This window comes from Hemiscyllium ocellatum, chromosome 8 (assembly GCF_020745735.1).
Source record: "Hemiscyllium ocellatum isolate sHemOce1 chromosome 8, sHemOce1.pat.X.cur, whole genome shotgun sequence".
Classification (NCBI taxonomy): Eukaryota; Metazoa; Chordata; class Chondrichthyes; order Orectolobiformes; family Hemiscylliidae; genus Hemiscyllium; species Hemiscyllium ocellatum.
In genome coordinates this window covers 46,643,886-46,669,988 of record NC_083408.1, presented here as the reverse complement: position 1 = coordinate 46,669,988, position 26,103 = coordinate 46,643,886, and the positions used below count along the sequence as shown (strand labels likewise).

General features: G+C 38.7%; 1 protein-coding gene across 14 annotated transcripts in view; it reads left to right on the top strand.

The window, feature by feature from the left end:
- The window catches only part of ryr3 (ryanodine receptor 3), a 366,212-nt gene that overhangs the window by 279,257 nt on the left and 60,852 nt on the right, over positions 1-26,103 (top strand). For 5 of the 14 annotated variants that reach the window (XM_060828910.1, XM_060828909.1, XM_060828905.1 and 2 more), the window contains 11 exons: positions 1,966-2,280; positions 3,290-3,530; positions 4,601-4,688; positions 6,417-6,509; positions 12,505-12,675; positions 14,814-14,873; positions 16,219-16,350; positions 18,511-18,623; positions 20,315-20,411; positions 23,982-24,088; positions 25,125-25,176. In XM_060828910.1, coding sequence (XP_060684893.1) covers positions 1,966-2,280; positions 3,290-3,530; positions 4,601-4,688; positions 6,417-6,509; positions 12,505-12,675; positions 14,814-14,873; positions 16,219-16,350; positions 18,511-18,623; positions 20,315-20,411; positions 23,982-24,088; positions 25,125-25,176 — 1,469 coding nt within the window. Of the gene's footprint in view, positions 1-1,965; positions 2,281-3,289; positions 3,531-4,600; positions 4,689-6,416; positions 6,510-8,513; positions 8,538-12,504; positions 12,676-14,813; positions 14,874-16,218; positions 16,351-18,510; positions 18,624-19,368; positions 19,469-20,314; positions 20,412-23,981; positions 24,089-25,124; positions 25,177-26,103 lie in introns of all 14 variants that reach the window. The other 9 variants (XM_060828907.1, XM_060828900.1, XM_060828901.1 and 6 more) reach the window with 3 other exon arrangements.

Genomic DNA, 26,103 nt, shown 5'->3' with positions numbered 1-26,103 from the left:
TGCAACTATACAAGTTGCTAGTGAGACCACATCTGGAGTACTGTGAACAGTTTTTGAGGGAAAGATATCATTTCATTGGAGGCGGTTCAGAAAAGGTTCACTAGAATGATCTCTGGTATGGAGGGATTGCCTTATGAGTAACAGCTAAACATGTTGGTACTCTACTCAATGGAGTTTAGAAGCAAGCGAGGTGATCCTGTTGAAATGTACAGGATTCTTAAGGGGCTTGACAGGGTAAATGCTGAGAGGATGTTTCCCCTCCTGGGAGAATCTAGGATCAGAGGGCATAGTCTCAGAATAAAGAGGTGCCAATTTAAGACTGAGATGAGGAGGAATTTCTTTTCTGAGGGTTATGAGTCTTTGGAACTCTTTGCCACAGAGACCTGTGGGGGCAAAGCACTTGTGTATATTTAAGGCTGAAGTACATTTTTGATCAGCAGGAGAATTAAGGATTGCAGGAAAAATACAGGAAAGTGGAAATGAGAAATGTCAGATCAGCCATGAAACCTTTGAATGGCAGGGCCGGGCTTGAGAGGTCAAATGGCCTGCTCTATTCCGACTTCTTATGCTTGTTTTTAAATTCATAAAGTATTCAATCATATGAAAATCCAAAGAAAATTATTTTTAATCAACCTGTTGGAACATGTTATGACACAGCTCCAAGGTTAGGAGGAATTGTACCCAGTCTTCTGACCACTTCAACTTCATTGGTCAGAAATGAACCTGGGCCACAATTGGCAGTTAGAAAGAGAGCTATTTTATAGTTGATCTTCTTGGATAGGTTTTGACACACCTCCTCAGCAGAGGTAGGAACACATTGGCCCAGGGATGCACGATATGACGCTCTTTCCGAAAGGCTATTATTTTCTTACATTTTATGAAAAATAGAAGGAGAGGCATAGAAGCAAAGTTATTTCTTCAGCAGAAATTGGAAAATGTGACATATCAAAAAAGTTTGTACATGACTTGCACTGTTGCATGAGATTAGTTAGATTTCAAGCACAATGACACGGAAATTGTTGGATCTTTGGCAGGAATCCCTATATCACAGTATGAAAATGTGAAACCATTCATTTTCTTACAGTCTGGAGAGTTCTTTACATTAATCATATTTTAGTTAAGTTGAGTCATCATAACTTTTGGTCATAATTATAATTGTTCCTTTATTGGCACATCCTGACCTAGTATGTGCTTAGTTCACCTGGCCTGGTTTCCATACTGAATGCTTGATATATATCGGTTTATTCAAACCTCTGCTAGTCTTATCCCTCAATAAGCCCCACCTATCTAACACACTGTCCCTTGCTGATCTTATGTGACTATGGGATGTCCTAGTGCCTCAAATAAAAAATCTCCCATTCATTAAATTTCTTCAGCCCTTTATTTCTCCTAACTCTACAGCTTCCTAAGACTTGAATCCTATTTGAAGCTTTCTGCTCAAACTTTGACCTCTTGTGCATCATTCCCTTATTTTCTCCCTACCCCAGCTGCTCTCCATCTATTGGAATTCCTTCCTGAAACTCCACCACCTGGCAAACTCTGGATGTATTCCTGAAAGTGCTCTTAATATGAGTTCCTATCTCCAACTGCCCCATTCAGTCATCTGGCCTTTTTACCCCTAATTCCAATGTTCTCCTCATGAACGAAGACAAGAATCCAACAAAATTCCATCAATAATTTCTCTGCTAGTTGCTCTAAGCATTATTGAGATTCCAGGAAAATTCACTTCCGTTTTCTTCAATGAGAAATTTCCTCAAAAATGCCTCTTTGGCAAAGCTTTTGCTTGTCTCACTTAATAGCTCAACCTTGGTTAAGGTTTCATTTTTAAAATGCTTCAATAAAGGGCCATATAAATGCAAATTATTGCTGTCGAATAATTTTTATTTAGATAAGTTTTTTTTCTTTACAAATCTGAAAGGCAGTTATAATGTGAAGTGCAAGAATAACACTTTGTTATCTTTCTAGTTCTAGGTTTGCCAGATACAGTAGAGGAAGTATGCCCAGAGATGCCTCAATTAGATGTGCTAATAAAAGATATCACTGACATGGCAGAATCTGGAGCCAGATACACTGAGATACCTCATATTATTGAAGTTATTTTGCCCATGTTATGTAATTATTTGTCGTACTGGTGGGAAAGAGGTCCAGAGAATAAACCTACTGGCAACTGCTGTACTGTAGTCACTTCTGAACATCTGAGTGTGATCTTGGGCAACATCCTGAAAATTTTGAACAATAATCTCGGCATTGATGATGCTTCCTGGATGAAGAGACTTGCGGGTAAGAATATAATATAGTTTGAAGCCTCTTTTGATATATTAATTTTCCTGTGTGTTTTTTACAGTTCTCTACGCACTTTTTCTATGGAACTTTCTGCTCTAAATTCAATTAAATAGTAGATCCACTTTATTTTGATTAAATACATGCATACATGTACCTAATATTTGATGGATATTAAACATTAAGTAGTTCATATCAAACATCACTTAATAGTAGAAGACTACAGATATACTTCCACTTTTACATTGAAAGTAAATCTTAACTGCAAACTTAATTGTTAGTGCCTTGTAGTGACTTTTGAACACTCCGGAAAGAAAGCCTTTAACTGAATTTTTCAAAATCTCTGCACACTACACTCCACTACAATTTCCAGCCAATAGATCAGGAACATAGAAACATGGAGTAGGTCATTTATCCCCTTGAACCTGTTCTATCATTTAGTTGGATCATGGTCAATCTGTACCTCAACTCCATTTAACAATCACTATTCTACATCTCTTAATAACCTTGCCTAAGATCAATCTGTTTTCTCTCCATCTTGCAATGTTAACTAACAATAGTTTTGACTGAAAGAATTCCAAACTTCCATGACCCCTTTTGTGAAGAGAGGCATTCTGATATCACTCCTGACTAGATTAACTTTAATTTTACGATTCTGCTCCCTTGTGGCAAAAGGCAGGACCATAAAGGTAAAATAGCTATACATTTTTTCCCTGAATATTTTGTAGTGGGCATTAAGTAAGTGGAAGATTATTCACTACATGTAGCCCAACCACATAATGTGGAGCATGCCCAAATATCACGATGAAAGTGTCCTAATCTATATTGCAAACTGTAGATTCCCAAAGCTTCATTGTACTGAGCCTGGTTAGGCACATCGAGTGGGAAGAGGGTTTAATGTGTCTAATTATATGTGGAGTCAGCTTCCAACATACACCCATCATTATACCACTGACCCCAAGTTAATGTATTACATTAACTAACTGTGTCAATGTTTTGTATTTTCCAGTGTATGCTCAGCCAATCATAAGCAAAGCTAAACCTGAATTACTGAAAAACCAATTCCTACCAACCCTGGAGAAACTAAAGAAGAAAGTATTAAAGGTTGTCATGGAGGAAGAACAGATGAAAGCAGAAGTCAAGTCAGATACCCAGGAAGCTGAGCTATTAATTCTGGATGAGTTTGCTGTTCTCTGTCGTGATCTCTATTCTTTCTATCCTATTTTAATTCGCTACGTGGATTACAACAGGCAAGATTACTAATGTGATTCTTATGTGACATGTTCCTGCAAAAATGGTTTACTTTTCTAGGAATGTTGTATGGGCTTGCTTCAGTTTTGCTTGCAGCTGAAGTACACGTCCTGCACGCTGTTCCTTGGTTCCCACCTAGCCCAAGGATAGGCATTGGAATTAAGCTCTGACCATTGTTAATTTTACAGTGTGTGCTGTTTTGGAACACAGACTCACACAGCTAGGCTTGGGCCTGCTTCTGGTCAATAGTGCTGGCGTGTAGCTTCCAGCACCACTGGTGTAATGTGCATATAAGCAACATTTGCACGGTGGCCTAGTGGTTATGTATGGATAACTTTTTACACAGAGATTAGTAGATTCATGGAATGTGCTGCCAGGGGAGGTGGTAGAAGTTGGTACATTAGCAAGGTTTAAGAGGCATTTAGGCAGACACATGAGAAATAGGGAAAAGGGGGATATGATCATGTGCAGGCAGATGGGATTGGTTTAGAGTGGCAGCATGGTCAGCAGAGACATGGTGCACCAAGGGTCTGTTCCTGTGCTGTACTGTTCTGTGTTTTATTCCCTAATAAAACATAGCATTCCTGAAATGGTCACACCTTCCTCCCTTTCTTCCCTGCCACTTGTCCTTCAAAATGCAGTCCCCTACCTCCATTGCTAGGATCACTCCCTGCCCTATAACCTCAACAGTTATTTTTCTGGGGCAGTCATGATCTTCATGATCCTTCCTGCAGTCTCACTACTGAACTCTGGCCTGGTGGAGAGTGATGATTGTCAGGCAATTTCTGAGGGTGGGTCTTCCTCCCACTGAGGGGCAGAAGTCCCACTTTCAGCTAGTCTGATCCACCCTAACATGATATGGTGATGGTGTGGACTTACTCCAGCCAGGATGACTTTTGGCCACTACTGAGATGGAGAGCACTTCACCAAACTCTGTGTAAATGATATGTTAAAGCACAATTGATTTTCTCATAGCAAATGTTCTTTTTTAAAAATAATTTTGAAGATTTTTTGCATCAAGATGAAAACAATATGTTTCAGCTACAATATATGTTTTTTTTTCCCCCAGGGCAAGATGGCTGAAAGAACCAGATGTAGATGCTGATGAACTCTTCCACATGGTGGCTGAGATTTTCATCATTTGGTGCAAATCGCATGTAAGGAACTAATTAACAAACTCATCTGCAAACTGCCTTAAGTACATATGTAATTAAGATAAAATAATCATTCACCATAGGGAAAAATGATCAAGTTTTGGAGCATTGAACAAACTTGAGGTGTATTAATTTGATCTTTGTTGTGATCAATTGGTGTGTCCTAATTCTTGTAATCCATGTTCACTCCATTTCTGAAGTTTATTAAATTGCCCTCATATACTTAGCACCAATGTCAACACCAGAAATTGGTCCCTTGATATTCTAAATCCTATGATCTTGAGTTCTTATGGATGTCATTGTCCAGAAATGTTAGTTCTGTCTTTCACGCTGCAGATCTTGTCTGACCTGCTGAGTATTGCCACCATTTTGAATTTCTATTTTAGGTTTACAGTACATAAACTATTGTGTTTTTGTCTTTTATTGTGTGTGTTCCACAGAGTATGTTGGGAATGTCAGTTTGCCAAAGTGCATTGTAGCTATGTATTCTTTGAGGAGGAGGCTGAACAGATTCAGATATTTTAGGCATATTCATTGATAACCTGCCTGTACACAAGAACTGTTGTGTGCAGGTAGTTGGCTTTGATGGCTGGGGACAGCTAGCCCAGAGGACAGCTTAAGAAGCAGTTATTCAATAAGGTTATTTGATATCACACAGTAAACATTGTGAGATTATCAATGCAGAAATGTTCACAGCTAGCAGAGTGAAGTTGCATAATGATTTTATGATTCCAGCTAATGGCACCACTGGATGCAAAAATGAAATCTGGCTTGAGAGATTTTTTTTGTGTGTAGTTAATTAATATGGTGGTTTATACTGAGACATAGTCACATGAGACTTTCACAACAGAATACAAACTCATACAAAAGAAGAAATTTAAAAATATAGGAGACATTTGTGATGAGCACACAGCAAAGCAAAGACTCAACCTGGTTCTTGCTGCTATCCATTACAGAGGCTTGAGTACAAAAAAAAATGCACTCCTACCTCAACTCTTAAGTTTCTTCGAACCTGACTACTCACTGTTGCTTTGCCATGGACTACTTAGCCAATTGATCAGTCGTTTCTAAATCTGCTGGCATGAACTTTTACCAAATCTAGGAGCATTATATTTCTCAGTTTTAATAATCTGGAGATAACCAGTTGAGCTCTTCTGGTTTGGAAGTTTCACAGACATTTGATGGGGTGACTTGTTCTTTGAACTGCCTTACACTCCTTACAGGAGAGAAACTAAACTTACTTTTCAAAGCAATCAGAAATTGCTGGAAAAACTCAGCAGGAAAGGCAGCATCTATGGAGAGAAAGCAGAGTTACTGTTTTGAGTCCAGTGACCCTTCTTCAGAACTCTTAACTACTTCTAAACTCAACCTTGGTGTCTTCTGCTCAATCCTTGACTGTTCTGAACCAAAAACAAAGGCAATTAACTTACATGTTTAGTCTACCTGTCGTAAACCAAATAGTGTAAACATTTTCCTATTAGCACCACGTGGGTCTGTAGTTACTTGCTTTATGATGAATGCTGGATTTATTCACTGTTTCAGGAAAAGTCTCTGACCTTGTATTTCTTTAAAAGAAGAAAGCTCTTCACTGAAGTAACCAACATTTACCTATTTTGAAATCCAAATTCCAAAAATATTATAAATATAAGCAAGTTATGTGTCCTCATGTTGCTTGTACATAACTTTATTGATTGCCTTTAATTTCTCTCAATCTAAATGACTGTTTTACAGAATTTCAAGCGAGAGGAACAAAACTTTGTGGTTCAAAATGAAATCAACAACATGGCTTTCCTGATTGCAGATAATAAGAGCAAAATGTCCAAGGTAAATATCAATAAATTATCCTTAAATTGCATGACATATCGACTGGATTTAATGCTGTAATGGGATATTTCTGAGATAAAGTTTGAACAATGCTGTGATATAATTGCTGAATGTCTTTTAAGAAACTATGCAATATTTATTAATGCATTGCTGAAGTGATGGAGTTGAATTCCATAATCTAAAAATTCTCTCATAGCAGACTCTGGCCTGTTGCTATTGCCATGATTTATTACATCAAAACTTGAAGTTATGCATTCTCTCTCATAGCAACAGGTAAATCAATGTCAAGACTTAGTAAAGTTGATACAATTATGACACAATAAAGACAATCAAAAATAAACATCATGTTTATTGAACTGCCAAGTCCAGGCAATCAATTTAATCATTGTCCCAATTCAAGTTGCATGGAATGAAGAAAGGTGACATCTTAAGTAATGAGCGAAAACCCAGATGTTGGGGTGACCAGGAATCTGTCTCTGATGGTAAGGTGTGACCCAGAGTTTCATTGGATCATGAAGACACTGCAGTTGAGCATTACCCTCAAGCAAAGAAAAGGGGAAAAATGTCAGTCAGGGTTTCTAATTGTTAACCAGTGTTTTTTTTGTAAAGTGCATTTGAGAACACTAGGCAAGTAAAAAATCAGATTTCCAGTACTTTTCATGTTTCAATGGCCATCAGATTTATAGCACATGGGGAAAATAGCCTCTTAGCTTTTGAACAGGTTCAGCTACTGGAGCCTTAGCAGGAATTATTGTTATTTACGTTGGTGTGCAAAATAAGACCTTTAGCTGAAAGTTCATTACTTAATCTCAAAATAATGTTTGGAATTGAAGAAAAGAGATGTTTCCCGTATTCAGTGAGGGCAATGTACTTCACTACATGTTCACTGAAATTCTGCTGGATGACCAAGGTAGTTTGCTCCTATTATAGTTTATATGAAAATATTAAATTGCATTAATACAATAAGATGCGTAATAACCAAACAGAAGTTTCCAATGAGATTTTCATCAGGATCTAAGACTGGTAATTTAAGAGTTGATAAATATTGAAAACCTTAAGCTGATTTTATGTTGCACCAATAGCAGGTACTAATAAAAATAAATTTCCCTATACCTTTGGACCTAAGATCAAATCTATACAGGGAAACTAATTAAACATGCTCGATCCAGTTCCTCATATGTCAAGCTTTACTGTACCAATTGCCACTGTTGAATCAATTTTGGAAAATGTTACTAAGAAAAGCTCTAATGAAGTCTGGCTTAATGATTGAGAAAATTAACACCCACTCAGACAATCACATTTCCGATGTTGGGGTAAAGTAATGTTATTATTGGGACTATTTTTCTGCTGACAACTGTTCTGTGGCTGACTTAGTCATGGTAATTGTGCAAGAAACAGCATCATTTCCAAATGCTACCACCTCACCTCTTGGAGATAGAAAAGTTATAGAATTCTAGAATCCCTCCAGGCCTTTCAGCCCATTGATTCTGCAAGACCCTCCAAAGAGCATGCCACCCAGGGCCAGTCACTCATGCTATCCCTGTAACCCCACATTTCCCATGGCCAGTTGAGCTAGCCTGCACATGTTTGGATTGTGGGAGGAAACTGGAGCACTCAGCAGAAATCCACACAGACACAGAGAAAATGTGCCAACGCCACACAGATAGTCACTCAAGGCTGGAATCAAACCTGGGACCCTGGCGTAATAATGCAGCAGTGCTAACCACTGAGCTACTCCCCCACCCACCAGAGTAGAAATAATACTGTGAACCAACCATTAATGTTTTGCATTAATTTACAGCAGTAATAAAATCAATGGATGCACAATTAACTGCCAAGTTGACATTCTTAATATTTTCTTTTGCTTTTAACACAGATCAGTAATAAAGTTAAAATGTGTGAAATATATTTTTGATAACTGTTTTAATTACTTTATATTTGATGTTAACTTATTACTAACATTCTTGTATTTATTTTTTCCCCCTGCATTTTTCCTCTTCAAAGCAGTGTAAACAAGTTGGCCTAAAGGTCAGACTGCATGATTGTGCCATCATGCAAATAGCTCCACAGCTGGCTTGGCAACTTCAGTTGTGTTTTTTTTAAAAAAATGATCACATTCATTTATACAATGAGCATAGTGCAATATTCGGGGAGCATATGCACGTCTCTGAATACTGCACTATGCTCATTGTATAAAACCTCTGCAGAAGGCTAACTGTGCTTGTCATAAATTGTACAGCTGCCAAGAAGAATGTGCCATAAACGACAATATAGCTTTCAATGCAAAGCTTCAATGCAAATTATAGCTAAACTAATAGAATAAGTAACGAGGCAGTGAATTCAACCAAATGGTTGGTTTATTAATGCGACTAGAACCATGAGGTTGAATTGCTGCCTGGAACTCGCTAGTTTATTTATTACAGTTTATTAACAGTTCCACAGAAAATGTAAGAGTAATACTTCCACCAAAGTAAGAATGGAGGCATCTAATATCACCTGACTGGTTTTGTAGGTGATACGAGTGACTCATTTATGTCAGATAAGATATTGTACATTGCATGTTGTGCAGTAAACATTGTAAAACTGGAGAACATCTTGAGGGAAATAAATGCTGCCTTTACCTGAGATTTAAAGCTAGAGGCAAAGATTCAAGTAAAGCAGAATAACGATATTGTACAGTTCTCAAGCAGTAATGTTAGCTTAATGATCAATTTACTCAAGTTTTGATAAATTTCCCACTGCTCTGATAATGTGAATTTACATTTTACAAGTGAGCTGATTGGTGTATCACTCAATTGCTTTACAACAGTGGGCACTATCTCTCTGTGTTCTTAACTAATGTGGTTCTGGTGGATATCATTTCAAAAGTTGAAAACCCAATTGAGGCATTGCATGTCCAGCAAGAGGATCAGCCTCTGAGGAGAAGACATAGGGGAAGGGGTTTAACTTAAATTAGCTGATGAGAGCATGGTGAAATGCAATTCAATGCTGTCTACCCACACCCATGTTTAGCTGGGATATCTTGGAGGGTGGGAGTGGAGGCACTTGCCTTATGAATAGCTGAAGCCCTGTAAATCTAAGAATCCTGGAATAGTTATAGCACAGTAGAAAGCCATTTGGCCCATCAATCCCATACCAGTTCTCTGCAAGAACAATTCAGCTAGTGTCACTTCTTTGCTTTACCCAGTCACCCTGCAAACATTTCCTTTTCAGATAAGAATCCAATTCCGTTTGAAAGACATGATTGAATCCATTTGCTCCACACTCCCAAGCAGTGCATTCCAGACTCTGAATACTTCTAAATTGTGCTAAAGGAAAAATTCTACTCCTTTTGCTGATCCTTCCTCTGCTAATTAGTTTGTGCTTCCTCATACTCTATCCTGACACCAATGGAAACAGGTTTTCTCTTGCTATTCTGCAAGTCTGCTCATGATTTCAAAAACTTAGAATTTTAGGTCCTCTGATGTCAGTCAGAATCTATTTACATTTTAATGGATATCTGAGTGAAAAGCCTGATATAAGTGGTCATTCAGATCAAACTTCCACAAAAGTAGGAGGAGAAGGCATCCAATATCACCTGACTGGTTTTGTAGGTGATATCAGTTACTCATTTATGTCAGAAAAGATATTGTACATTGCATGGTGTGCAGTAAACATTGTAAATCTGGAGAATACCATGAGGAAAATAAATGTTGTCTTCATTTCTGTTTTTTTGAAGCTATAAGGAAAGATTCAAGAACTGGAGGGGCCAAGAGGAGAGTACTCTGGGGTTTCCAAGGACATGGTTTAATGGCCTGAGCTCTCTTTGACAAATATTAGAGATCTGACATTTTCAGATGATACAAAACTCAGAAATTATGGAACAATGGAAGGAGTTGCAGCACCAAGAAAGCCCATTCAGTTCATAGTGCCATGTGGCAACTCTCAGCAAGAGCAATTCACCTGGTTCCAGTCTCCTGCTTTGCCCCTACAGCCTTGTGTGTGAGCTATGAGGGTGATGCCAAGATAGTTAAAAAGGTTGTAGAATTGACAAAATGAATAGGAGACATTTAACACAGAGAATTGTGAAGTGCTTTAGTTTGTCAGAAGGAATGAGAAGTGGAAATGTAAACCAAATGATCCGGTTTTGATGGAGTAAATAAAGAAAACCTGCTTTCATTGGTAACCATAAGACAAAAATTAAAGGCAATTTGCAAAAGACATGTGATTTTTCTATGCGCAGCATTTATGGTGAGCTGGAATACACTATCTGCTTGTGTGCTGGTTGCAAACTGAACAGAAACTTTCAAAAGGAAATTGGATTAAAAAAAAACTGTCAAGGCTAGGGGAAAGGAGGAGGAGAGTGAACTATTTGGCTGACTCTACAGGAGTCTGTTCAGGAACGTTGGACCAAATGGCCTTTTCCTAAGCTGTTTCACTCCATGGTGCATTATACAATTCTGTGGCTTTTTCGAAAATGCAGCCTACTATATCAAAATTAACTGTGTTCAGGCAGCCTGGTGATGATATATATTTTTATTTTTTGATAAATTCAACACCTGGCCTCAATCCTAAAGGTGCTATTGGTGCTCATAGCTGCAGCAGCACTGGCATAAACCATGAGCATACAGCTGCTAGAGCCTGAGATATACTGAGAGTCAATGATATTAAGAAAAAAGCTAGTGTGCAGCTAACCTACCACAATCACAGCTTTTCAATCCATTCCATTTGTATTAACATATATGTGTTACTTGCGCTGGTGTGTAACATTTATACATGTCTGGAGCTATCAGTTCTATGGATCATATTTATGATGCTTTGATGTATATGTGACAATAATATAAATGAAATTCTATCCTTGTATTTCATTGTAGCTGGATGAAAGTTAGCAGGAAAAAGGCTTAGCCTAATTTGTTCTTAATGGAAACCACTGCGTAATTTACTTAACTCATACGAAAGACATGTATAATTATTCTGCAATGATCCTAGTAATGTTACTGACCGATGTGCAATCTGTGCAATTTCTCAAATGCTAAGTTTCTTCCAATGGCTCAATACATGATGTTATGAAACATAATACATTATGGTCCCAGAAATTCCAGATTTGATCCATGGCATGTACTGATTTAGCTAACATTTGGAACAATACACTTAGTATCTGGTTAGGGAGTTGATGAAACCAGACAATCATGGTCATAGTCTCAGTGACCTCTGGTGTAAGACTCGGGTGTGTGGATATCCAGTAACTATTAGCTCAATGTTAAAGTCCCTTTCGTCAAACATTTTGCAAGCTTTCATTGCCTGAATATTTTTGGGGAAAATGGCTACTCTTTGACTACCCATTACTCAAAAGCAATTCCTGTCTTTAGATCTATGTGTCAGCTTGACGCACCATCAGGAACAGAAAGGGAATGTTTGCACGCAATGGTGTTTCGGCATCTTTTCAGTAGTGAAAGCTGAGCGAGACACAGCTAGCAATCCATTTCAGTTGATGGGTCTTCATTTCTAGGAGAAAGTGAGGACTGCAGATGCTGGAGATCAGAGCTGAAAATGTGTTGCTGGAAAAGCGCAGCAGGTCAGGCAGCATCCAAGGAGCAGGAGAATCGACGTTTCGGGCATGAGCTCTTCTTCAAGAATCATTCCTGAAGAAGGGCTCATGCCTGAAACGTCGATTCTCACGCCCCTTGGATGCTGCCTCACCTGCTGCGCTTTTCCAGCAACACATTTTCAGCTCGGGTCTCCATTTCTCACAACTTTGCCAATGGCTGAAGAACCCAATCCTGGTTCCACCACATGTGGAATAGTGTGAATGAGTTAAATTTATATTTCCTGACAATACTTTGAATTCACAATATCTCTAAACCAGTTTGTGCATTACGATATTCCTGTTTTCCTAATACATTACCTAGAAAAGACATTATCTCTGTATACGTTCTTAATCTCTGAATAAAGATATACTGATAAACAATTCCAGTACAAAACATCTCATTTCTGTGCACAATTTCATTTATTTTAGGCTGAAGGGCAAGGCCACGAAAGGAAAAAAATAAAACGCAGAGGCGACTATTACTCAATACAGACCTCCCTGATTGTGGCTGCTGTTAAAAAACTGCTTCCGATTGGTTTAAATATGTGCACTGCAGGAGACCAAGAATTAATCTCATTGGCCAAACATAGATACAGTCTGGTAATGTTCCACTTTTCTTCTTGGTTCGATGCCATCCAAACTTTATTTACTCATCATAAGCTTAATTAGATAACACTCTCAGCAAATTCGAAGGAATAGCAAAATTGCATGTAATGTTTTTTTCTCAATGTTTGCTTCAGTGTATGTTCATGACATTAAATACTGATAATTTTTGTACTCAAAATCTATGTCAAATATTCCTAGGGCAGAATTGAATCAATACATGTTATCAACTCATTTTATCTCTACAGTACGTTAATTTACACCATTATTCCCTCTGTTACTTCGTGTGGTACTCTTTTGCCAAGTATGTCTTGCTCTAAATTGATAGAAAAAAAGCAGAAGCTGAGACTGATGAGCTATTATTGTTCATTGTTGTGGTGAAGTATCCCTAGATATGGAGATTGATTCCTGGAGTTAAATCAAAATGTGTTGCAATACTCATACCATTTTTAAATTGAAGTTTTGTTTGTACTGTTACATTAGTGCCATTTCACAATTAGGAGAATGTAATATAATAATGCAAACAGTTCATAGAGTCAGAGAGATGTACAGCACGGAAACAAATCTTCGGTCCAACTCGTCCAAGCTGACCAGATATCTCAACCTAATCTAGTCCCACTTGCCAGCACCTAGACCTTATCCCTCCAACCCTTCCTATTCATATACCCATCCAAATGCCTTTTAAATGTCGCAATTGTACCAGCCTCCACCACTTCCTCTGGCAGCTCTTTCCATACACATACCACCCTCTGTGTGAAAAGGTTGCCCCTTAGGTCTCTATTATATCTTTCCCCTCTCACCCTAAACCTATGCCCTCTAGTTTTGGACTGCCCCATCTAGGAAAAAGACTTTGTCTAGTTATCTTATCCATGCCCCTCATGATTTTATAAACCTCTATAAGGTAACCCCTCAGCCTCCAACGCTCCAGGGAAAACAGCCCCAGCCTGTTCAGCGTCTCCCTATAGTTCAAATCCTCTAACCCTGGCAACATCCTTGTAAATCTTTTCTGAACCCTTTCAAGTTTCACAACATCTTTCTGATAGGAAGGAGATCAGAATTGTTCGCAATATTCCAAAAGTGGCCTAACCAATGTCCTGTACAGCCGCAACATAACCTCCCAACTCCTGTACTCAGTACTCTGACCAATAAAGGAAAGCATACCAAACGTCTTCTTCACTACCGGCGACTCCACTTTCAAGGAGCTATGAACCTGCATTCCAAGGTCTCTTTGTACAGCAACACTCCCTAGGACCTTACCATTAAGTGAATAAGTCCTGCTAAGATTTGCTTTACCAAAATGCAGCACCTCTTATTTTTCTAAATTAAACTCCATCTGCCACTTCTCAGCCCATTGGCCCATCTGATCAAGATCCCATTGTAATCTGAGGTAACCTTCTTCGCTGTCCACTATACTGTCCAATTTTGATGTCATCTGCAAACTTACTAACTATACATCTTATGCTCACATTCAAATCATGATGAAAATGATGAAAAGTAGTGGTCCCAGCACCAGTCCTTGTGGCACAGGCCTCCAGTCTAAAAAACAACCTTCCACCACCACTCTCTATCTTCTGTCTTTGAGCCACTTCTGTATCCAAATGGCAAGTTTTCCCTGTATTCCATGAGATCTAACCTTGCTCACCAGTCTCTCATGGGGGACCTTGTCGAGCGCCTTACTGAAGAGCATATAGATCACATTTGCTGCTCTACCCTCATCAATCCCCTTTGTTACTTCTTCCGAAAACTCAATCAAGTTTGTGACACATGATTTCCCATGCATAAAGCCATGTCGATTATCCCTAATCGGTCCTTGCCTTTCCAAATACATGTACATCCTGTCCCTCAGGATTCCCCCCAACAACTTGCCCACCACCGACGTCAACCTATTGGTCTATAGTTCCCTGGCTTGTCCTTACCACCCTTCTTAAACAGTGGCACCATGTTAGCCAACCTCCAGTCTTCCAGCACCTCGCCTATGACTATCGATGATACAAATATCTCAGCAAGAGGCCCAGCAATCACTTCCCTAGCTTCCCACAGAGTACTAGGGTTCTTGATTTTTCTTTAGGTATTGCAATATTGTAATGGAATTATTATGGTGTAATATTTCTTACCATAGTGTTATCTACCAACAGAAAGACACCGATGAAGAAGTTAAAGAATTTCTTACAAATAACATGCATTTACAGGTTAAGGTAATGCTAATGTTTGCATATCCTTTTAGCTTAAGTTACAGGTGATACCTAGCCTTATTTTATGTCAGTATATCGATATAATTTTCATTATATCGAAAGGTCACACATAAAATGTCAGGTTTTGACTTTCAGATAATCCACACTCTTTTATGTTTTACAGCATTTGCTGTTTTTATTTCACCTTGATTTTGTTTGTTATTTAATCTATATCACTTCATAGTAAAGAAGTTGTGATCTGACATTTACTGAAAACACAACTGTCAGTGTCTTCCAAAGCAAAACCGGACTCATGCTCAAAGTCTACATCTTTGTTTTGTTGGAGTTAGCCCAGACAGTCTCCAACTGACTATTTGACTACCAAGCAGTCATTCTTTAGCAATGTGTTGGACTTTCTGTGCCTCCATCAAGGTGTGTTTTCAGCAGGTGGGCACATCATAGAGGCTGGGTGGTCAGCCCTCCATCTTTCTACCTATCCTCAATCTCAACCCCATAATATGCAGAGTGTGCAGTCACTGAAAGGACAGCCTACCGTATGTAGATAAAAATTAAGCACCAATTGAGATTTAACAAGGCTGAACTATATCTGGGAGATAGTGAGGACTGTAGATGCTGGAGTGTCAGGCTTGATAAAGTGTGGCGCTGGAAAAGGCACAGCAGGTCAAGCAGCATCTGAGCAGCAGGAGAGTCTATACCTGGCATGGGCAGCCAAGTGGGAGTGAGTGAGCAATGGCAGAAAGAAACGAAGATACAGTAGGGTTGTCCTTTGCGCTTTGGGGGCACTCCATCCCCAACTCCCGAAGACACTATTTCTCAACTACCCAACATGAAAATCTCAGCCCTGACCTCCTCACCCTACTCTTCCCGAAACTTCCAAATCCTCTAACCTGCAATATCCTAGACCAACATTAGGCCAAGATCTATGCTGTCTTCTGCATGACGGTACTGGCAGTGACCATTACTGAGTTGGTGGCGCTGCTGGCTCTACTGCTTAGGATTGGCTGACAGTTCATCATGGCAGGTCTTCCTCCACAATGACGGGTGCAAGTCACACAATTTGGTGAAATAACCCACCCGCAGCTTGTTATAGCTGCAAGGAGGGCATTTTTTTCTGGTCTGTTGGCATCCTCAATGTCTCAAGAGGGGGAATTAAATTTGCTTTTTCTCACAATCAGCTGAGGTGATAGAAACTGGTTTCAAAACATCATGTGCCTACACAAGTAGAGTTAACAGCCTTATGAAACAAGGACAGAATGATGTCTATTTGATTCAAGTGGAAAATCTACTTCCATCTCTCTCGTTTTGCTCCATTGTCATTGTATTACTGATTCTTTACTCTCCCATGCAGTCTGATGACCCAGCAGTTAGGTGGCAACTTAACTTATATAAAGACATTGCCAAGCCAGAAGAGAGGATGGATCCTCAGAAGATTGTTGAGCGTCTGCAAAAGATTTCAGCTGCTATATTCCATTTGGAGCAGGTAATTTAGACAAAGTGTTTGCAATCATTAAGGGATTCATTACCAAAGATGGCAATACTGTGTAAGAGCACAAATGTTAAATCCCTTAGCCAAAGTGAAAGTAGCTCCTGTAACTACAATCACAAGACATTAATGTACTAGCTTTCAGAGTAATGCTCCTTCGTCCGGTAGCTACTGCAGTAGCTAGAACAATCTAGGTTTGTTCAATATACATCAGCACCTCCACATCAATACAAGAATGGGCCACTTAAATGTATCGTAATGTAGAACTCTGGAATAATTACTGAGTTATTACAAAATAAGAAATATTTATAATTCTTAAATTATTAAGTCAACTCAAAATTACTCACTTTTTATCCATGAGATTGTGTTTTAGTCACCTCACAGAATCAAAGGTTTTTCAGTTGCTGCTGCATAAAAATGTGCAAATATCCCAGCTAGGAGGAATACTGACTCCACGTGCAGCATGCACTGATTGTTGACCTCATATACACTTTTGATAAGCTTAGTAACTGGATGCATTAAATGCTGTGTTTTTTTTATGTCCATGTGCAATCAGGCAACAGGACTGCAATTAATATCTCCAAAAGATTAATACACTGTTTACAAAATAATTGAAATCGAGACAAGTTTGAAATTAGTCATTATTGAACAGATTTGGGGAAAATGACTTATCCATTTGCTGGGAATTTTCAGAATTGTTTTGATTCAGAGCAAATCTTGTTGGAAACCTTGCAATTTGTGAAGCCAAATGCGAATAGTTCTGTCTTCCATAATATTGTATGGTATATTTTTAAAAATGGACAATCTCTGTTGGAAAGATAAAGTAAATTAATAGATACTGACGATAAAGAGATCTCAGAACATAAATCTACTAAATAGTTACTTGGCCAAAGAGGAAAGTACTGGTGTCGAGGTACCCTTCTGGCTTTACGAAGCTGCCATAGCTTAAGGTGAGATATCTTAGGTGCTTAAATGCTCATAATGAAATTTATATCCAAAAGCCTGTTTTTCATTAACTTGTCCATTCAATGCTGATAATGTGTAAGGACTACAGGCAAAACATTAAGGTAATAGGTCCATCTTAAATTTGAAAGCAAAATAAATTCAATTAAAATGTACTTAAACCAAACGTAAACCACAGCGAGGATGTTGTGATCAGGAGGAAGGAAAACACATACCATCTACCTCTCTGACAGCTGTCCTCAAGGCTCTTGCGGGCTTTAGAATCAAGGCTTACTCTCATCCTGCATTTGATCTACTGTGACAACTGTGGGGTGACATGGTGGCTCAGTGGTTAACACTGCTGTCTCACAGTGCCAGGGACCAGGGTTCAATTCTCGCCTTGAGTGACTGTCTGTGTAGAGTTTGCATATTCTCTCCGTGTCTGTGTGGGATTCCTTCCACAATCCAAAGATGTGCAGGTCAGGTGAATTGGCCATGCTAAGTTGCCCATAATGTTAGGTGCATTAGTTAGTGATAAATATAGGGTACGGTAATTGGTCTGGGTGGGTTACTCTTCGGAGACTCACTGTGGACTTGTTGGGCTAAATGGCTGTAGGGAATCTAATCTTTACTATGGATTTGTGTCATCTGTGGGTCAAACAGCAGTGGGGCTCTTCAACTGATCAGATTGAGAACCCTCACTGAGACAACACACACTGGGTCAAACAGCAGTGGAACTCTTGAATGGATCAATTCGAAAATCCCTCACTGAGACACATACAAACTAAACCAAGGAGCACTAAATATCAAATAATGGCTAGAATTAGGTGAAAGACAGAAAGCAAAATAAAGATTGTTCTAATTGGATTAAGGGTAAGAGATAAATGAGGCAGAAGTATTTTATTTAAAACCCTAACATTACATTAATAAATATCATGTCATTAGGAGATATTTTTGTTTTTTAATTGCCGGTCTTTACTTGCTGTGGCAAATTCAGTGAGCACGGAATATTCAAATCCAGCAAATTCTTAAAAATAAATTAATGGGCACGATGCCTCTATGTAAAGCAAACAGCAGAGTGACGCATGTTGACCAGTGAATTCTAGAGGATTGTGCATCTCTTGTTTATCTTAATTTAGAAATTGGTTTCTATCATGTTTTGGTATGAAAATAGTAATAGTAAATCCTTGGTAAATTATGTTTATTTTTTTAAAGGTGGAGCAGCCATTACGCTTGAAGAAAACAGGGTGGCACAGGCTGTTATCCAAGCAACGAAAGAGAGCAGTGGTTGCCTGCTTCAGGATGGCACCATTGTACAATCTGCCAAGGTAGGGGTGTGCTGCATGTTCATTAATTAGAAACAAATTAGCAATTGTTTCTCCAATTTACCCTTTATCATATGGTCTTGTATTTTCATTTTCATTTATGACCTTGTAAAGCTAGTATATTGGATACAGTACTTCTTTTTCCCACACTGGTTAACAGTCATGCCCAACCATTATTCATGTTGTTATCTCATCTTCTTAAAACATGCTTCCATTCTGTGTGCCTCTGTCAAAAGGGTAAATAAATGTTCTGCTGCTCTGTGGTTAGGATGAGGACATGTACCTTCCTGCACTCCCATCTTGTAGGAAGACACATTTCTCTTTGTAGCCTAACCACCACCCTGAGATTGGCATGTGAGAAATCACATGCAAGCCAACACCTTAAATATTCATTTTAACCGTGTGATTTGTCCAGACGTATTTCGAGTGTCGAAAGGCATTTCATAAAGCTAGTCATGATATTTTGTCTATTAAGTCACACAGAACATCTGTGTACATGAAAATGTAATTAATACATGTAGTTAAAATAATTTAATGGAATGACCAGAGTGAGGTCTTTGACAAGCATTTATTTATGTGCCGCTTTAAAATAAAAACATCCGTAATATGTAAAACCTTAACAGAGAAAATATTTATAGCTGCTTTGTTTTAATTCACCTAGTATAGTGCAGTATCCCACAGGAAATTCAGGAAAAATATCTATGCTTTCAATTGATCCATACAAAAAAAATGTATCCCTTTTCTTTAGACACAAAATTAACATTTACTTCCTGAACTCCTATCAACATCTGTGGCTGGAAAAGCTATATAAGAACACTGACTTTGAGAGTCTTATCGTCTATTTGACGGTAAAGTAAAGTAGTTGCTTGATAAGCATAGCTTCCTGTCCTTTCATACACTCTCCTTTGCGCATCTCCCGCCTTCAGTTTGTACAATGAACCTTACAGAATCTGATTGGTCAGTCAGTCAATTAAAAATCACTGCAAACCTTGCATCCAAATGGCACAAGCAAAAAGCAGTGCAAATGTTTAAATGTAAAAATAATCTGCACTGCACTCAGCTGCTCAATGTCTTGGGACATCTTTGCCACCATGTAGGCAGTATATAAATTAAAGCTATTGTTGCCACACAATGTTGATTGTAGATGTATATCTACAAAGACTATCGATGTAGACATAATAGAGAACAGTAAAACAGATTATGCTGACCACTTGATCTCTGAAGGTGAAAGAGTATCAAAATTATTTCTAAGATTGTGAAGGAAATGTATTAAGGGGTCCCCAGTTCAATCAGACTCTAAAAGCATCATAATTCATTTGTTCACTGATTCCAATGCTTGAGATAGTTGCAGCTTAATATGAATTATAATTAAAACAAATGGAATTTATGAAGGTTTAATAGTAAGTGAGAGTTTAAGATGATTCAAATGTTAGCATTTCTCTGTTTTTTCTTATTCATTTGAATCATACTTTATTTAGCATTAAACCCTAAAGGACATTAGAAAGTAATTCACACTTCAAATTCATCTGAAATTATGGCACACCATTGACCAATCAGAAAATGGGAGTTGTACAAAGCTCTACTAATGGTTTTTATCTGTTATTTAAATTAATAAAGTCTCCCTTAATCTACTAAAAGAAACAGTGTCTCACCTCCTACTCCTCCTGATTTTACTATACCCTCCCGCTTCCTAGGCATCGTGCTGTTAACCTCTTCCTTCAGAGTTATCAGAAATCATGGATAGAGACAGAGGAGTACTCATTTGAGGAGAAACTAATTGAGGATTTAGCTGTAAGTACTGGCCTCTTTCATGACTGGTTTCCAGTTCATGTACAAGTGGCCATGCTGCATTCTGCAAGATGTGCTGTTGCCAAGCTATATACAATATGTGCAAGTTTTCTCAATGAGTTATATTAGGCAGGTTTGAGGGTGAAAATATGTTGCTGCTGCTCTTCATGGGAAACTGGAATGGGACATAGCTCCTGTGAATGGCAGATACCTTTTAAGCTTGAGTAAGGTGGACTGGCTTTAGCTGTCATCAGCTTGTGTTTGGTGCAGAGAATGAAAGAATGCATAACGCAGGTGATCATTTGATGATACTTAACTGCAACTTTTTTTAGCATGGGGTATCAAGGTTGTAAATGGATGGAAAGATCTCCCTCTGTTCCTAATTCAGAAACTGTGTGCTATTCATATTTGGTGCCAGTTAGCTCAATTGGCTGGAGGGCTGGTTTGCGTTGCAGAGTCGTACCAACAGCATGGGTTCAATTCCCACATCGGCTGAGGTTACCATGAAGAACTCTCTTATTCAACCTCTCCCCTCTGCTGAGGAGTGGTGACCCTCAGGTTAAGCCACCATCAATCGTCCCTCTCTCTCTCTCTCATGAGAGAGCTGCCAAGGTCTGTTAAGACAATGGCAACTTTTTACTTTGCAACTTATCACCACATCCTTTCCACTTATCAGAGACTTGCTGTTCTAAAAATTATACCTTTTATCACCCTTCCCTAATTGGCCTGGAGGTCAGTTAAAAACCGGCCTCATTCCTGTGGGTTGAGTGTCAAATATAGATCAGAATAGGTAAGGATGACACTTTCTCTTCCCTAAGGAATATGAGTGAACCAGATGGGTTTTTACAGCAATTGACTGTGGTTTCATGGTCCCTATTACTGTGACTTACGTTCAATTCCAGATTTATTCATTGAAATCTGCCATCCTTATCTGCTGTGGCTGGCATGTGACTTTCACCATAATATGGCTGGCTCTTAACTAGCCAGTGAAATGCCCAAGCAGGCCACGAAGGGCAATTAAGGATGGATAACGAGTGCCAGCCTTGCCATTGATGCCCATGAACTGCGAAAAAGTGAGAAAATTGATAGTTTTGACAACTAACCAGCTTCTAGATTTTTGTCAGTCATCCTCTTTAATTAGTTGCTAATTGACACTGTAGGGTTACATAGATTTTTCACAGTTTTAATTTTTTCACTTGTAGAAACATGTCACTTCCCCCTGAAAAATGTCATGAGGGCAACCAAAGCCTGAAACTGTTGTGACTGTCAATGGTGCAGTATGTTCATTACTTGCTCACACACCTACTGGATAGATTGGATTGTACAAGGGAGAATCCATAGCACTGAATGTTGAGATGCATTATACAACTGCTGTTGCATGTGTTAAAAATGTAGTAATAGAATGCCCAAGTGTGTTATAAAGCTCTGACTGGCTAAGGTCATGTCACAAAACATGACTGAAGCTCAAATAGTTTACCAAATATCCTTTCACAAAGATTGTGTAGGAGCCTTGTAACAAGCTTGTCAGGTTTTTGTTGGGTTATGTAACCCTGAAGTTGTATGAAATGCACTGAATTTGCCTGTGTTGCTAGGCTGTGCTTGCACGTTGTGCTATGATTTGCTGAATTTGAAAGCAATAAGGACACAAGTTTTTTTTTGTTGTTCGGATCTTTTGTAAGGTTGATTGCTACTTGATTTGTCACTGGCTTTAGAGAGCAGTTTATATTATGCACTGAATAAAAACCGAAAGAACTGCCGATGCTGTAAATCAAAACCAAAAACAGACGTTGCTGGAAAAGCTCAGCAGGTCTGGCGGCATCTGTGAAGAGAGAGGGTCACCGGACCCGAAACGTTAAATCTGATTTCCCTTCACAGATGCTGCCAAACCTTCTGAGCTTTTTCAGCAACTTCAGTTTTTGTTTCATATTATGTGATGATTGCATTCTAAAATCAAATCAGACTACCTCCTTGATTGTTAAAAGGGGAAATATTTTGATACAATTTATCAAATGAAACAAAGGCAAATACTTTGAGTAAGTCATAGCAGCAACAGAATTCACAGATCTTTGCTACTAATTGCAGATAATGATTCTTGCACCCAAGGGTGATTACTGTTGAGAGATATGTATGCAATTGGCAGGAAGGTGACCAGGGAACCTCCATCCCCTCCCTGCCTCCACCCTGATTAAATCTATGGCGGTTAGGCCCATTGCACCACAGCGTGTACCAACCCAGGATAGAAGGGGTTTCATCATGCAGGAACATGACAGGTAAACCCTGGCAGGTTTTGTCCCATTGTTCAAAGGTATGCTGATCGGGGGAGCTAGCATTTGGAACATTTGGCTGGGAGGTGGCTGTAGCACAAGCACATTTTGGTGAAATGAAAAAAAATAACATAAAGGACAGTTAGGCCCTGGCATCAAATGCTGATTTTGCCAGCAAAGCCATGTCCCATGAAAGAATAAAATAAGCTACCAGTTTGGACAACTATCCAACTTCTATACTTTTGTCAGTGTTCCTCTGTAACTAGTTGCTAATTGACACTAAAGAGTTCCATAGATTATTCAGTTTTAATTTTTACATGAAATTAAACCTTGCTGTATAATTGAATTACAATTCCTACAACCCTTTGGCCCAACAAGTCCACACCAACCCTCTGAAGAGTAACACACCCCCGCCCCATTCTTCAACTCTACATTTAGCCCTGACTAATGCACCTAGCCTATACATCCCTGAACACTATTGGCAATTTAGCACAGCCAATTCACCTAACCTGCACATCTTTGGATTGTGGGAGGAAACCCATGCAGACACAGGGAGAATATGCAAACTCCACACAGACAATCACCCTAGCTGGAATTGAACCCGGGTCCCTCGCCATGTGAGGCAGCAGTGCTCACCACTGAGCTTCCGAGCCACCTTGTGTTGCCAAGTTCTTCAGCTTAGTGGCTTGGTTTCCACCCTTTGGAGGGAGGATCAATATTCTCCCGACTGATCATTTTCGTCCCAGATCCAAGAATCTGCAATTAGGCATGGAAGGTTTAATTTCAGGTAAAGGACGTCTTCTGCCATGATTCCAAAGTTGACTGCATTTTGAAGGTCATAATTGATCAAGTTACATTTTATATTACTGAAATTGGTGTGAAATATTGTTCCTTCTCTTATTACCCTCTTTCATCAATATCGTCATGTTATGCTTTAAATAAACTACAGCTGTGCCATCTAATATATGAGCATGCCTTTCAAAAGGGTTCGTTTGTTCAAACTAATAAAAATATTTTTAGACCTCTGAGAATTATCTAACTTGTTTAATGTGCAAAACTGAAACTAAGAGTGGAGAGATAATTTGTGATTTTTTTGAGAAGAAATCTGATGCAGGGTCATGTAATTTATTAACTACTATCTATTTATCTTAGATAAATAGTCTTACTTGTAAAATAATGATTTATGGAGATAATCAGATGCAAAATGTGATAGTTCTTGTTTTGCACATTCTATAAAACTGTACAACTCACAGTTTAAGTACTTGGGCTTGTATCCACTGGTTTAAAACAAACCTTTAAATGTGCTTAGAAACCTGCTAAAATATCAGAAGAAGAGGAAGAAGTGTCTGAGAAGAAACCGGACCCACTTCACCAGCTTATACTTCACTTCAGCCGTAGTGCCCTCACTGAAAGGAGGTAAAATAAACATATTCTTCTCCTTTTGTCTAGGCTGTTGCTGCCCGTCAAATAATACTAGGTATATCACTGGGTAAGACAGAAACAATAAGTACCAGCAACTGAAGTAAACAGGGAGCATTTCTTTGATTTGGAAATGTACTAAATCACCAATAATGTTGGGCAAATAACTATTGTTCCACCCTGTAAAGGATTCCATATTGTAAAGGGTTCAACACCTTCTGTTCTCTCAACTCCTTTACAACTTGTTCCATGACAGATTAAGCTTACTTGTGCAAGTTCCTAGTTTATCCAGAGCAATATTGTTCTAGCATTTATTCCAGGTTTGAATGGTATATAATGGAAGAAAACAGTAAATGGTCCAAATCCACACTTTGACAGTTTTATTTCGATTGACCACACTACAAAAAATTACACCCCAATGATTACTAGCTCCGCATATTTATTTAATGCACACCCAACCAGTTAAATCTTAATGAATATATCTATCTCTTTTTCCAAAAGGATTTCATTTGGTCTCAGGCATTCCTTCTGATGACATGAGATGATAATATGAAGGCTTGACTGGACACACTGAGACCCAGAAATTCCTCTGAATAAGCAGTGATGCTCATTTGCTAATGGTTTTATTTCAGATTTGGAACCTGCTTTGTGACTTACCCAGACCACTTCAAAAACCTATGTAACTGGAACAGTTCTTAAGACAAGCAGCAGTGCAGATCTAATCATCATGAGGGTAGAAATGGAGAGATGCTTATAGTCTTACACCAGCTATTGTTGTTTCTGTTCACAAGAGGGAGATGAAAGCAGTTAGTGCTTTGTACTGAAAGTATTCTTTATCTTAAGCCTTCACGTTCATTTCAAGAGCTTATCCTGATTAAAAGAATGGAGCAAACCATAGTTGACCATATACAAAATGTTGTCCCCATATTGCATTTTATAAAATTGAATTGCTTTTGTCAGAAATTTTAGGCAAACAAACTAGAACCAAACTTCAGTTCTCCAGAATTAAATGTTTTCAAATCACCTTTTGCAGTGCTATTGAAGATGATCCTTTGTACCTTGCGTATGCAGACATGATGGCAAAGGTAAGTGAGACGGAGAGCGGTGCGGTCAGGGCACAAAGAACTTGTTTAATTTTTCTCGAGGTCTCCCTTTGAGGGCTGTGTTTTGATTTCAGCAGTTACCTTTTGGTTTTCAAGGGCTATCTTTCAGTCTCATTAACCCTTTTATTAAATGGTGCAGTCACACAGTAACAATGCCTTCTGTGTTTCGGTTGTTATATAGGGTACCTGAAGTAGACAGAATTATAAGAATTCATTAGTATCCTCAATAATTGCCTACCCCATTAAATGTAAAGCCACAGTACACAAAGAAGGCATTACTTTTCTATATGCTACAGTATTCAAATTGGTTCAAGAAAACAGACACAGGTTAGCACAAGTTTTTCCAAAACACATTGATGTATTTCCCCCCACACAAAAAAACAATCATCCTAAACACCTCTTCTATAAACTGGTGAGGTCACAGCTTGTATTCCCAAGCTAGAATATTTTAAATAGGTCACTACTACCCTTTTACTGATCTCAGACTTCAATCTCAGATTTAGATTTAAAAATTGACGCAATCTTTACTATAATAATATCAACCACAATGTTCTCCATAGAATAGCTCCTGAAAAATGCAAGGTAGCTGTATCACATTTGTTGCAAAGTACTGTGTTACCTCTTTGCTTTCACATTTTTATCATTCCAATCTAGTATTAAATTGTTGTTAGGTTTGAAACTGTTCTCACTTCTTTGCAGCTGCTTCCTCCTTCCCCTTGCCTTGGCAGACTGTCTTGTGTCTCACTTCACTACCACCATCACTCCTTGCTGCAACTTCCCAGCCCTTACAGCCTGCATCACTGCCTTTAAGGCGTCCCTTTCCCTCCCAGTCAGACCTCACTGGCCCTCCATCATTTCCCTGGTGACCTCTGCTCTGCCAGTACTATTGACATAGCTGCCAGAGTGTTC